General features: G+C 42.7%; 1 protein-coding gene across 1 annotated transcript in view; it reads left to right on the top strand.

The window, feature by feature from the left end:
* EIF2AK4 (eukaryotic translation initiation factor 2 alpha kinase 4) overlaps window positions 1-13,506 on the top strand; it is a 138,937-nt gene that overhangs the window by 116,725 nt on the left and 8,706 nt on the right. The window contains exons 29-34 of the mRNA XM_077262445.1: window positions 3,457-3,591; window positions 6,419-6,529; window positions 7,866-7,988; window positions 8,957-9,043; window positions 10,836-10,948; window positions 12,795-12,853. Coding sequence (XP_077118560.1) covers window positions 3,457-3,591; window positions 6,419-6,529; window positions 7,866-7,988; window positions 8,957-9,043; window positions 10,836-10,948; window positions 12,795-12,853 — 628 coding nt within the window. The remainder of the gene's footprint in view (window positions 1-3,456; window positions 3,592-6,418; window positions 6,530-7,865; window positions 7,989-8,956; window positions 9,044-10,835; window positions 10,949-12,794; window positions 12,854-13,506) is intronic.

The following is a 13,506-nucleotide window of genomic DNA, read 5'->3' on the forward strand; positions in this document are numbered from 1 at the left end:
TGACTCTGCAAGTATGTCACATGTGTACATCAGTGCAATAATAATTTCCAGGAATGTAGGTTAGAAATGGTGATGAGCGAACGTGCTGGGATAAGGTATTATCTGAGCATGCTCGGGTGCTAGCCTAGTGTCTTCAGAGTGCTCGAATAATATGTTCTAGTACCTGTGGCTGCATGTCTCACGTCTGTTCAACACCTGCAACGCACGCATGGATTTCCTGTTTGTTAGGTAATCCTTGCATATGTTACAGCTGTCAAACAGTCGTGAGACATGCGGCCGTGGGGACTCCAACATATTATTTGAGCATGACGAAGACACTCGGGTAGCACACAAGCATGCTCAGATAACATCTTCCCTAAGCATGTTCATTCATCGCTAGTTAGAAGTAGTGAAGGAACACTTCAGGAACAGAAGAATTTCTGCTATGCCTATGCAGAACCTGAAGGGGGCAGTACAGGACCTTCCCATGCTCCTGAGTATCTGAAGAATGGAAAGCATATATAGACATTACATTACATTACATCATTACAGGTACTTTGGAAGCAAACAGTTTTCTCACTTGCGCAAAAAAACAGCGTTCTGGATTATTACTACACTGTCTCTAAAATTTTTTTTTTAAACTTGTTTTATTGAAGATTATACAACATAACGAGGTTACATCATAGAACAAAAGAACAATTTTTCTCATGGGTCATTAATGCTGTCTGTCAACATTAAAGGGAATCTGTCACCCCATTTTTGGCCTATAAGCTGGTGCCATTGCTATCAGGGGCTTATCTACAGCATTACAGAATACTGTAGATAAGCCCCCGATGTATCCTGAAAGATGAGAAAAAGAGGTTATATTATGCTCACCCAGGGGCGGTCCCGGTGCGGTCCGGTCCGATGGGCGTCGCGGTCCGGCGCCTCCCATCTTCATACGATGTCGTCCTCTTCTTGTCTTCATGCGGCGGCTCCGGCGCAGGCGTACTTTGTCTGTCCTGTTGAGGGCAGAGTAAAGTACTGCAGTGCGCAGGCGCCGGGAAAGGTCAGAGAGGGCCAGCGCCTGCGCACTGCAGTACTTTGCTCTGCCCTCAACAGGACAGACAAAGTACGCCTGCGCCGGAGCCTCGACAGGAAGCAAAGAGGAGGACGTCATGGTATGAAGATGGGAGGCGCCGGACCGCGACGCCCATCCGACCAGACCGGGACCGCCCCTGGGTGAGTATAATCTAACCTCTTTTTCTTATCTTTCAGGATACATCGGGGGGGGGGCTCATCTACAGCATTCCAGAATACTGTAGATAAGCCCCTGATGCCGGTGGCGGCAGCTTATAGGCCAAAAATGGAGTGACAGATTCCCTTTAACCCTGCCCTTAAAACCATAAGACACCAATGCCAGGCACCAAATATCACATACTTTATAATGAAAGAATACTCCTCATCCATTGGCTATACTCTTGACAGATCAGTGTCCTCCCGGTGACAGGGAAGTGTTATCGTGGGGAAACACATGCACAAACGTTCTCATGTAAACGTTAATGCATCATCTTCTGATACCTTGAAGCCGGGGTGCACAACCTTCCCACCGCAATACCCTTCTGTGTGTCCCTCAACCGTCTACACAGTATCTGGTCACACGTATGTCCCATGTCATGGAGTTATGGCTGGTGGCCTGTGTTGTCATTTCTAGGCCTCTCATCTCCTGATAGACCTTTTCTATCAATGGAACCAGCACCTATAAGGAATTTATGGCGCATACTTTCGGTATGCAGTTAATGTCTCTGAAGGTAATACTTTGGGTATATTGTGGCCCATGGGGTTGGCACGATCTGACCATGTGGCTCTCTGACCCAAAAAGGTTGGTGCACCTTTACTTTTAAACCTTCTTGTAGTACGCCTTGCTTGTATTCCTTTTTAATGTGACATTAGCAGGTTACACCTCCCATATTTTCACATAAAAGAGGTGCCGTTACTTTCATTACATGTAGTTATGGCCATAGTGGATAGTTTCCTATAGCCCAGTGTTTCCCAAACTCCATTCCTCATGGCCACTCACAGATCACGTTTTCAGGATTTCCTTAGTTTTGCACAGGTGAGAACCTCTGCTAATTTCTGATGTCTTGATAATAATTCCATCAATACTATGAAAATCCTGAAAAACGTCATCTGATGGGGGGCTGTTAGCCATGAGGACTGGGTGTGCGAAATGCTGCTATAGTCAGATCCTTTTTTGCTTACTTGGGAAAGTAATTCCCATCTCTTACTCTTATGGTTTCTATTTATTTGCTCGTACAGCTACGACTTTTATAAAACTTTATGAAATATAAGAGAGCTGACATTTGCACCATCTGTAAGGAAGTTTTAGCCCCTTCACGACTTCCGCCGTACATGTACAAGTCGGAAGCGGAAGTATGGAGAGCCCACCTCATACCCGACAGGTGATGGCTATGTATTACAGCCAGGACCTGCCGCTAACAATCGAGGGTGGAGCGGAGCACCCAATTTTTAACCTATTAAGTGCCGCTGTTCTCTGACCATGGCAATTAACACTCCCCAGCATGTGTGCGCGTCATTCTCTCCACCCATCGGCGCACCCGTGACAGCTGATGACCCCAGTGCCTGTCATTACGGAGTTACTTTGAAACCCTGCCTGTGACCGGGCTTCAAAGGAGACCTGGATTTCTGCTATATGCAGCAATGATCGGACGATCGCATCTTCATGTCTCCTAAGGGGCTAATAATAATAACAAAAAAGTTTTAAAAAATATGAAAAAAATAAAAACCTAAAAGTTTAAATCCCCCTTTTTCCCCATTCAAAATAATAATAAAAAATCCACCTGTGTTATCGCCGCTTTGAGAAAAGTCTGATCCATCAAAATATAATAACAGTTAACCCGATCGGTAAACTCCGTAAACGAAAAAAAATGCAAGACTGCCAGAATTCCGGGAGTTTTGGTTTTTTTTTTGTCGTCTCAATTCAACAAAAAAGAGTGAATCTAAAGAGTCACTTCTATCCCAAAATGGTATTAATTAAAACATTACGGGTCTCCAAAAATGGTGGCACAACCCAAAAATTTGTTTTTGCAAACTTCTGATTTTTTTTCACTACTAAAATAATAATCATAATAATAATAATAATAAAAAAATGCACATGTTGGGAATTTCCATAATCGAATTGATGAGAAGAAACATATTGAGATTTCCTTTTTACCACAAAATATAAACCATTAAAACAATTCCAGAAAAACAATGTCAGAATTGTTTCGTTTTTTTTCACAATTTCACCGCACTTTGATTTTTTTTCCTCCCATTTTCCATTACACTATGTGGAAAAATGAATGGTGTCATTCAAAAGTACAACGCATAAAAAAACCCAGTCCCTCATATGTCGATGTGGAGAGAAAAATTAGAGTTATGGCTTGCGCCATGCTGCTACGCTTGATCCCACTTATGAAGCCTTGCTTTTTGTTTTAGGTTGTTGTGAATTTCGGTCTCGTCTATAAGATGCAGCAGCACAATGGGATTGTTTTTCAGTTTGTTGCATTCATCAAGCGCCGACAGAGAACCGTTCCCGAGATCCTGGCCGCCGGAGGCAGATACGACCATCTGGTACGTCTTCAGTATAATGGATGGGGGTGGTGTGTGCAGCAGTGGAGGAATTAATCTCCTGTCTGGTACGGAGTGTCACCACGTGCTGATTGTCTGCTGAAACGTTTACTGTCCTCATCTCCTTAAGGAAAAGAGGAACTGGTCCATTATTATTTTACAAAGTTGTGTTCAGTCCCATCTGTCATTAATGGGGACATTTCTAGAATTTCCATGACTCTGGACATTTTTTTTTAATTAAAATTTCATGTATGTGTTCTTTTGCAACTTCCTTTGGCCACCTGTATCTCATGACCACGTTTAGGCTGGCCACTTATAGGGGTTATCCAGCGCCATTAAATTCCATTTTAGGAGGTGACATGACCCATATTGGCGTAGAAACTGGGCAGCAAACGAAAGCACAATAGGGTCTTAAGGCCCCGTCTCACATAGCGAGATCGCTGCTGAGTCACAAGTTTTGTGACGCAACAGCGACCTCAGTAGCGATCTCGCTATGTGTGACACGTACCAGCGATCAGGCCCCTGCTGCGAGATCGCTGGTCGTGTCGGAATGGCCTGGACCTTTTTTTGGTCGTTGAGGTCCCGCTGACATCGCTGAATCGGTGTGTGTGACACCGATCCAGCGATGTCTTCACTGGTAACCAGGGTAAACATCGGGTTACTAAGCGCAGGGCCGCGCTTAGTAACCCGATGTTTACCCTGGTTACCTGCGTAAATGTAAAAAAAAAAAAACAGTACATACTCACCATCTGTTGCCCGTCAGGTCCCCCGGCGTCTGCTTCCTGCTCGGACTGCCGCCGTAAAGTGAGAGCACAGCAGTGACGTCACCGCTGCGCTCTGCTCTCACTGTACGGCGGCACACAGTCAGAGCGGGAAGCAGACGGCAAGGGACCTGACGGGCAACAGATGGTGAGTATGTACTGTTTGTTTTTTTTGGTAACCAGGATAAACATCGGGTTACTAAGCGCGGCCCTGCGCTTAGTAACCCGATGTTTACCCTGGTTACCCGGGTGCTGCAGGGGGACTTCGGCATCGTTGAAGACCGTTTCAACGATGCCGAAGTCGTTCCCCTGATCGTTGGTCGCTGGAGAGAGCTGTCTGTGTGACAGCTCCCCAGCGACCACACAGCGACGCTGCAGCGATCAGCATCGTTGTCTGTATCGCTGCAGCGTCGCTGTGTGAGACACACACCTTAACTGGTGAGAACCAATTGTGGGCGCTAACTCACCTGGTGGGGTTGCAATATAGGAACATGCACAACAACATAAATCGGCTGCAGCAGGACACGGGTCCGCAGACCAAATAGGATATTCAATCAGTAGAGGAAAAAACATGTCTGATTCTGCGCTGCTGAAAAATCCAGGAGAGCGGCTACTTCTTAAAAAATTGTTTATTTTGAACAGGTTTGAGTCAACGTGTTTCAAGGTCACATAGGACCTCTTCTTCAGGACAAAACCTAAAACCTGAAGAAGTCCTGTGTGATCTTGAAATATGTTGACTCTAAAAGCTGTTCAGAATAAACAATTTTTTAAGACCTAGCCGACATCCTGGATTTTCCTCCACTGGTTGAATATGACCCATGTTGTTCTCTTGCCAAGTGTCGTGCAAAAGTCCAATTAAAGGACAAGTAAGGAATGCACAAGACCTGGAAGCTGCCGACAAAGTCCATGTCGGTCGCACCACTCAGTTTCCGATGCAGAACTACAAAACCCAGGATAACCCCTATAAGTGCATAGTCATATTGCTTGTCCCTTTTCAAGAACCTGTCTACTGAGCAGGAACCTCGACACTCCACTGTGCCCATTGGTCATTTGTGAAGTGTAGGGATAGCAGTAGTCCACCTTATATATGCAGCTCTTGAGTGATGTTTCTTTATCACCTAGAGAATTTGGATATCACATTCACCTTCTACACACTGTGGCAGCTAGAGATGTGCTGTGTTAATTATAAGTTTTGGAGTACGAAAAAAATGTAAAAAAATGTTTTTCTATCAGATAGACACCCTGGCCACCCAGCCCTACAGGGAACTGGCAAGGCAGGATAGCTGAATCAGTAGTGCTGTGTCCCCCTCGTCCTAGCAATCTTTGGTTCCCCATTGATCAAAAATTGATAGAATATAGTAGCGATATGCCATCACTTTGAGATGGGAATAACCCTCTAATTTACAGTTTGTTTGTGCAGCGCTTTAAATGGAGTCTCTAATCTCTGAAATTCATATAAAAGTTAAGCACGAGTCGTTGTAGGGGCGAGGAGAGGGGGACATGTTCTTATGCAAACGAGGCACTCTGGGCCCCATGGCCAGGGCGGTCCAGTCCAGAGCACCTTACTTCCCACACTTTTACCAATTAGGGTGTTTGCACCCTTTCAGTGGCTTCCGTTGGGTCTTAGAGCCGAACTCCCCCTGCAAACCAGGATTCGTACGTATGCCCCTAAGGGCGCATAGTCTATATTGGTGCTGGCAGAGCCAACGTGATCTCTGTCGTGCATCATTTTCAAACGTGTAGGCCTACTGGAGACAGACATCAGACCTAGTAGACTGCATCTGGGTGTCAACCTCCAGTAGGCATATATGCCCCTAAAATGAGGTACAGCAGAGTGCACGTTCGCTCTGTTGGCACCATTATCATCTATGGCCCCTTTGGCGCGTATGTCTGAATCCTGTTTGATGGCGGTTCCACCATAAGACCCAGCAGAAGCCACCGAACAGGTGTCTGAATGCACTATGAAAGCTCCCTTACGGATTTTGGAATATCTTTAGCAATGTGTTCCCCTGCTGTGTTGACAGCTTTGTGACAATATCCATTAAGTAACGCTTTGTTCTGTCTTTTAGATTTCACAGTTTAAAGGACCTCAGACTGGATCCTTCGCTCTGCCCTGTGCGGTCGGCGTTAGCATAGCGATAGATAAGATCTCCGCTGCACTTTCCAGCGCTGATGAAAATGTAAGTTAATGTAACACTTCTAATACCTAATGAGAACAGGACAGATCGGTGTCATCATTTTGTAATTTTTAGATAATTTGGAGAAAAACGCTGAGAATTGGCTGAAAATGTGTCAGTTAATGCGGACTGCGCCATGCTTTACTAAGGCCCAGCATTACAAAGCATTACCGGTTTTTCAGTGGAGTGTGTCAGCATGATGCCCCATTCACACTGTTGTATTACCGCTGCATTGTAGAAGAAAATAATTTAGCCCCCAAAATAGGAATCTTTCAGGGAAATGCAAGCAACGCAGCGAGGTTGTTCTGAGGAAATGTTCTTCTGCACAAAATCCTGATGACAAAAAAAAAACAAGCTGTGTGCATGAGATTTCTGAAATCTCATAGGCTTTGCGGGTACTGTAAAACTCGGCTGAAATTAGCACAAAGAAAACCTCCTCAAAAACACCTAGTGTGAACTTAGCCTTAATGGCTGGGGTGTCCCCAGCATGGTGCATCGTAGTCTTAAGGTCCCATAGACATTACATAGCTGGTGGTCTCCGGCTAGCTCTCCAGTCTCCTACATACGCATAAACGCTTGGCTCCATTGTCTTTTATGACCGAGGCAAAAGAAAAGGATCGGACCCTAAAGTTCAGCAGGTTCATTACTTCTCTCCCCCGACATCTTTTGTCGAGGTAGATTTGGGAGGCCCCCCATATACATTGGATTGCAACCGACCCTATACACATTGGGGAGTTCAGACAACGTTATTCAAATGTGTATCTTTCCAAGCAAATCTTTTTCTGAAGATTTAAGGGCTGGGTCTGCTGGATCTTACTTGTTCTCCCTGTTAGTTCTTGGGACATATGAAAATCATAGCTGGGTTATCCAACCAGGGGACACTACTCTTGAGGGTATATGGGCACAGGTTGTCTATACAGGACCACCCTACTAAATGCTTGGGAAGCAAAATATATAATCCTGGTGACATCCTATCATCTAATATACAGCGTCTAAAGCTCTGCTATAGCGATTCACGGGTTTTAATAGCTTTCTATAGATGTCACTCACTGAAATGAGCCTTGGATGTAACACAAAGGAATCCAAAGTTATAAAGTGGCATCCACTACCCCAAGAGCAGATCTGGTGTCCTCCCGAGTCATGTAACGTACAATTACAAGCCAGCATATGTGCAGGAAAGCAGCGAGTCACTGATGCCACCTGTCGTGGCTTGTAATGCTTCTGTACGCCTCGCTGTACCTTCATTATGTGCCCCCACGTACATTGCAGATGATAAATATATATACTTGGAAATATTACAAGCCTCCTGCGGATATTGATTTGTGCTTGTTCATTCCAGGTGAGCAGCTGTGACCTGCTTGTGGTGAGCGCCGGCCAGATGTCTGTGAACAGGGCTATCGGCATCATTCAGAAGCTGTGGACCGCTGGCATTACAGCCGAGATAATGTATGACTGGTCTGAGGCAAGTAGTAGCCAAAACACTATTAGTGATGAGTGCAAGTGCTCGCTATTCGAGTTAGCATCAAGTGCTCGGGTACGCACCGAGTATCGCGGGTGCTCGAGCGACCTGCTAGAGTCCCCCGTCTTCAGGCTTCTGGGGCAAGGACTCAAGCATGTTGTTCGAGGACCCGTGATACTCAGTGCGTACCCGAGCACCCGATACAAACTCAAGTAGCGAGCACTTTTGCTCATCACTAATAGACATTTTTATAATATGCAGGAAGTAAAGAAAAAAAAAACTTTGAAAAACTTTTATATAAAATAATTTTTTTTAATATGTATACAGATTAGATTAACTTTATTAAATGTAAAGTGGGGGATGAAAGGTTCTAGACCCCAGGGTTAAAGTGTATTTTACCTCATTTTTTAGTAAAAAGGGAACAACCGTTATTTTATAGTGTGGATTTCGCGCACTTAAAATCTGTGGCATTTTATTGTATTTTGGGGTTTGTAAAGGGCAGTGGAAATTGGCTTTTGTTGCATTTTTTTTTTTTAATTATACAGTACGTCAACACACAATTTTCAGAGAAAAGTATCCCTGGCTTCACTTATGAGGACCAGATGTGATTCATGCTGCCTGTTGTTCAGGCAGCATGAATCAGATGACTGTTTCCCTTAAACCATAGTCTTGATTTTATCCTCATCCTTTGACAAGTTCCTGAATAAATCTTTGTAACGGAGTTGATGTAAGCGTAAACGTTTCTAGACTTGGCCAAGTTTTATTTATTCAGCTCAAGCAGAAAATGGGCCAAAAAATCCTGCCAGCACCATATACAGTGCCAGCGATGTATCCAGCCTTTTTTCTTAGAAAATGATGCCAATTTATATGAATCTTTGTTTCACTTAGCTACACAAGCAACATCTTGACGTTGATAGGATTTTTATTCTAAAGGCCTCATGACAATTCCTAACTTTTTTGCACATTTTTAGTCGCAGGATGAGCTGCAGGAACATTGCAGACTGTCCGGCATCCCTTTCGCTGCTATTGTCTCTGATAAAGAAGGAAGTCACGTCAAGGTAAATAAGGCTAGATGTAATCTGTATGTGTATTTTTAATTGTTTGCTCAAGCCATGTTCGTGTGTAAAAAAATAAATAGAAATATTAGATGCGTTGAAATGAAATTACAAATGCAGTGTAGAGCAAACCCTTAAAAACTAAAGATTACTTTTTTGTTCTTTTTCTTGCTGATCCATCTCAAAATGTCACTTGGGAGCATTTCATAGAAACATTGCCAATAAGTTTGGATATATATATATATATATATATATATATATATATATATATATATATATATATATATATATATATATATATATATATATATATACACATATATATATACATACATATATATATATATATATATATATATATATATATACACATATATATATACATATATATATAAAACACAGTTACTGATGATTATTAGTCGACTCCTGTCACAGTTATAATGAAGATACTAAACACAGTTACTGATGATTATTAGACGACTCCTGTCACACAGTTATAATGAAGATACTAAACACAGTTACTGATGATTATTAGACGACTCCTGTCACACAGTTATAATGAAGATATTAAACACAGTTACTGATGATTATTAGACGACTCCTGTCACACAGTTATAATGAAGATACTAAACACAGTTACTCATGATTATTAGACGACTCCTGTCACACAGTTATAATGAAGATACTAAACACAGTTACTGATGATTAATAGACGACTCCTGTCACACAGTTATAATGAAGATATTAAACAGTTACTGATGATTATTAGACGACTCCTGTCACACAGTTATAATGAAGATACTAAACACAGTTACTGATGATTATTAGACGACTCCTGTCACACAGTTATAATGAAGATATTAAACACAGTTACTGATGATTATTAGACGACTCCTGTCACACAGTTATAATGAAGATACTAAACACAGTTACTGATGTTATTGGACGACTCCTGTCACACAGTTATAATGAAGATACTAAACACAGTTACTGATGATTATTAGACGACTCCTGTCACACAGTTATAATGAAGATACTAAACACCGTTACTGATGATTATTAGACGACTCCTGTCACACAGTTATAATGAAGATATTAAACACAGTTACTGATGATTATTAGACGACTCCTGTCACACAGTTATAATGAAGATACTAAACACAGTTACTGATGATTATTAGACGACTCCTGTCACACAGTTATAATGAAGATACTAAACACAGTTACTGATGATTATTAGACGACTCCTGTCACACAGTTATAATGAAGATACTAAACACAGTTACTGATGTTATTAGACGACTCCTGTCACAGTTATAATGAAGATACTAAACACAGTTACTGATGGTTATTAGACGACTCCTGTCACACAGTTATAATGAAGATACTAAACACAGTTACTGATGATTATTAGACGACTCCTGTCACACAGTTATAATGAAGATGACATTTGTAGACAGTAGGCTTTTTGTGCAAATACAAAATTGAGAGGAAAAAAATCACACCAGCAGGCATAGATAGTCTGCCTCTTTGGCCATAAAATGCTCTAATGATTCATTATGGGATTGATAGAAGAGCGTAAGGGATGAAAGCAGGGTGAAATCTAAATTCAAGATGGTGATTAATTGAGAAAATAATTTGGGGTGAAATTCTTGCCCTGATAAAAATAAAGCTGACACCATGGAAAGTGTGAGTTGCTCTTTCCATAATGCTTCATCACCTCCAGCTGCTCTCACACTGGCTCTGCTAAATGCATGTTGCTATTAACACGTCTCGTTTCTGTGGCTACTAACAGCTGAAGGCGTTTGAGAAGGAGCGTCAGACTGAGAAGAGAATCCTGGAATCAGAACTTGTGGATCATCTGTTACAAAAGCTCCGACTCCGAGGGCAAGAAGAACGAAACAACAGGTGTGCATGTGTGAATGATGTGAGACCTGGATCACACAGGACCAGTTGCATCAGTGTTTGCCAATCACACAGGGGTGTTGGCTGCCCCTAAGGATTAAGGTTTATTCACGTTATAAAAATCGCTGCAACATGTCAACTTATACTAAGGATAAGTTCACACAGGGCGTTTTGCTGCGTTATTACTGCTGAAAATTCAAGGACATTAGCATGGAGAAAGAGAAAAAAAAAAACGCAGCAAAAAAACGCACCTAAACCTGTGTTTTTGCCGCAGCTTCTTTCCTGCCAAGAAGATCAGGTTTTGCTGCAGAAAAAAAAGCAGCAAAAAAGCCCTATGTGAACTTACGCTAATTGGTGAAATGTGTATTCAATGTATCCCTGCCATCCTACTGTTCACAACTTCTGTCTATTGGCCACAGCTATCTGCAGTTTGTTCTAATCACAATTATTCTTCACTGGCAATGAGTGAAAGTTCTGGGATAAGGTGTTATCTGAGCATGCTCGGGTGCTTGACATAGTGTCTTCGGCGTGCTTGAATAATATGGTCAAGCCCCTGCAGCTGCATGTCTCTTGGAACACATGCAGGGATTACCTAACAGCCGTGAGACATTCAGCCATGGGGACTCAAACATATTATTTGAGTATGCCAAAGTGACTCGATTAGCACCCGAGCATGCCCAGATAACACTTTATCCCAGCATGTTTGCTCATCTTTACTCTTCGTGTTTTGATGGGGCCGAAGACCAGCTTTAACCCAGGTTGCATAGGCTCTGTGTTTGAGAGGCTGCATAGTATGTGCAATATAGTATGTCCACACAGAGTTGTACCTGTCATCCATCGCCTAGGTGGTTGTTAGACCTTTCTCCAGGACACAGACTTGTATCCCTGCTACTCCCCTGATTACAGATCTTCATAGACCAGAATAATATTCCCTTAAATTGTTGAGAGGTCTAATTGTAAAAACTGCAGCAAGCAGCCCAGTAAGTGATGCATCATTTGAATCGGGATCTCTTCCCCTACATCAGAAGTCCCCAACGTTTCTGACCTTGAGAGCCACATTCAGCTCTGAGAGAGGGTCAGGAGCCACATCCAGCCTTGAGAGAGGGTCGCGAGCCATATTCAGCTCCCGCCCCCTCACAATAGTGGCAACCAAAGCCCCCATTACAGGCATAATGGTTAACCAAAGCTTTTCCACAAAAATCACGCCAAAGCAGTATACTACGATTCAGGGGTTCCCACAATACCCCCATTCAGTATTCTCCTATAAAGCACTTCCAAGACACTGTCACATCCAGCTTCAAACACCTCCTCTGACAGGTGGTGTCATCTTGTCTCCAGCGTACCATACTTAAATAATCTCAAAACCTTTAAGACCAGTATATGAGCATCCAGATCTGCTCTTCTGTGCAGGGCTGCTTACAAAATTCACCATTTTCAGATTTGCTCTTCATACCTGTTTGCTTGAACTGGAGCTAATTCACCAAGCTGACAGTCGCGAGCCACAATTCATGGGACCGCGAGCCACATGTGGCTCCCGAGCTACAGATAGGGGACCCCTGCCCTACATCATGCTGATCTCCAATGAGGTAGCAAAAACCTGCTGATAGATTCCCTTTAATAGTGGTGAATTGTGGACATTCATTCCATAACTTAGAAATATAAAAATATGGGAAAATATTATTGTTGCACTTGTTTTAGGCATCAAAGGCTGCAACTAGAACAGCAGAAAACCATTTTGACTCTGTGGAATACCTGTGCAGTCTTACACAGTATTGCAGAATATAATTCGGCCATCCTGCTGCTGTGGTGTTAGTCGTGGTAATGTGGAACTATTTTTCTTTCTGTCTAGAGAAATGCTGGATACTCTGTCTGGGCAGAATCCAAAGGGATCATTCTCGAGCACACAGAGTAAGTACTGATCTGCGGTACTGTGGTCAGGCGATGCAGTGGGATGTCGGCTGTTGTTTACGGCTGCCATTACATTAGTCTTCTCGGTGAATGCCTTCCCCTGTTCTAATTACTCATTGTCTGTTGTGGACAATGCGGCTCTTTCTTCCTGATGATTCATTTGGGTCACATGCAGGCCGTTTGTTCATTGTTTTCTCAGTTTAAAAGATGGGTGAAGTGAAGCCTTTTGTTACCAGAGGTATAGCAGACTGTCACAATTCAAACTGCACTCACTATCAAATAGATCTTGGAACTGATGGGGATGAACAACTTACTTTGAAATTCTATCTCAGAATGGCTTTATAATGAGCCATGTCTAAAAAAAAAAAAAATAACAAAAAAAATACGTATTGTACGCAGTTTTTATTTTAAATTGTGGTGACAGATGCTTTTTAAGGGGTGTTGCACGAAATGACTGTTCAAACCAAGCACCACATGTTTTGGGGACATAGCCTCAGAGGGGTATTCTGGTTTTAGCGTTCTGACCTCTGACAGCGCTGGGTTAAAATGATCAAATCAGATGTCGCTCACCATCCCCCAGTTTAAGCTCTGCCTCTCCGCCATTGCTCTGTTTACTGGCTTCACTAGTTATGTCGTCACAACTATAGTATAAG

Source organism: Ranitomeya variabilis, chromosome 1, assembly GCF_051348905.1.
Source record: "Ranitomeya variabilis isolate aRanVar5 chromosome 1, aRanVar5.hap1, whole genome shotgun sequence".
NCBI lineage: Eukaryota > Metazoa > Chordata > Amphibia > Anura > Dendrobatidae > Ranitomeya > Ranitomeya variabilis.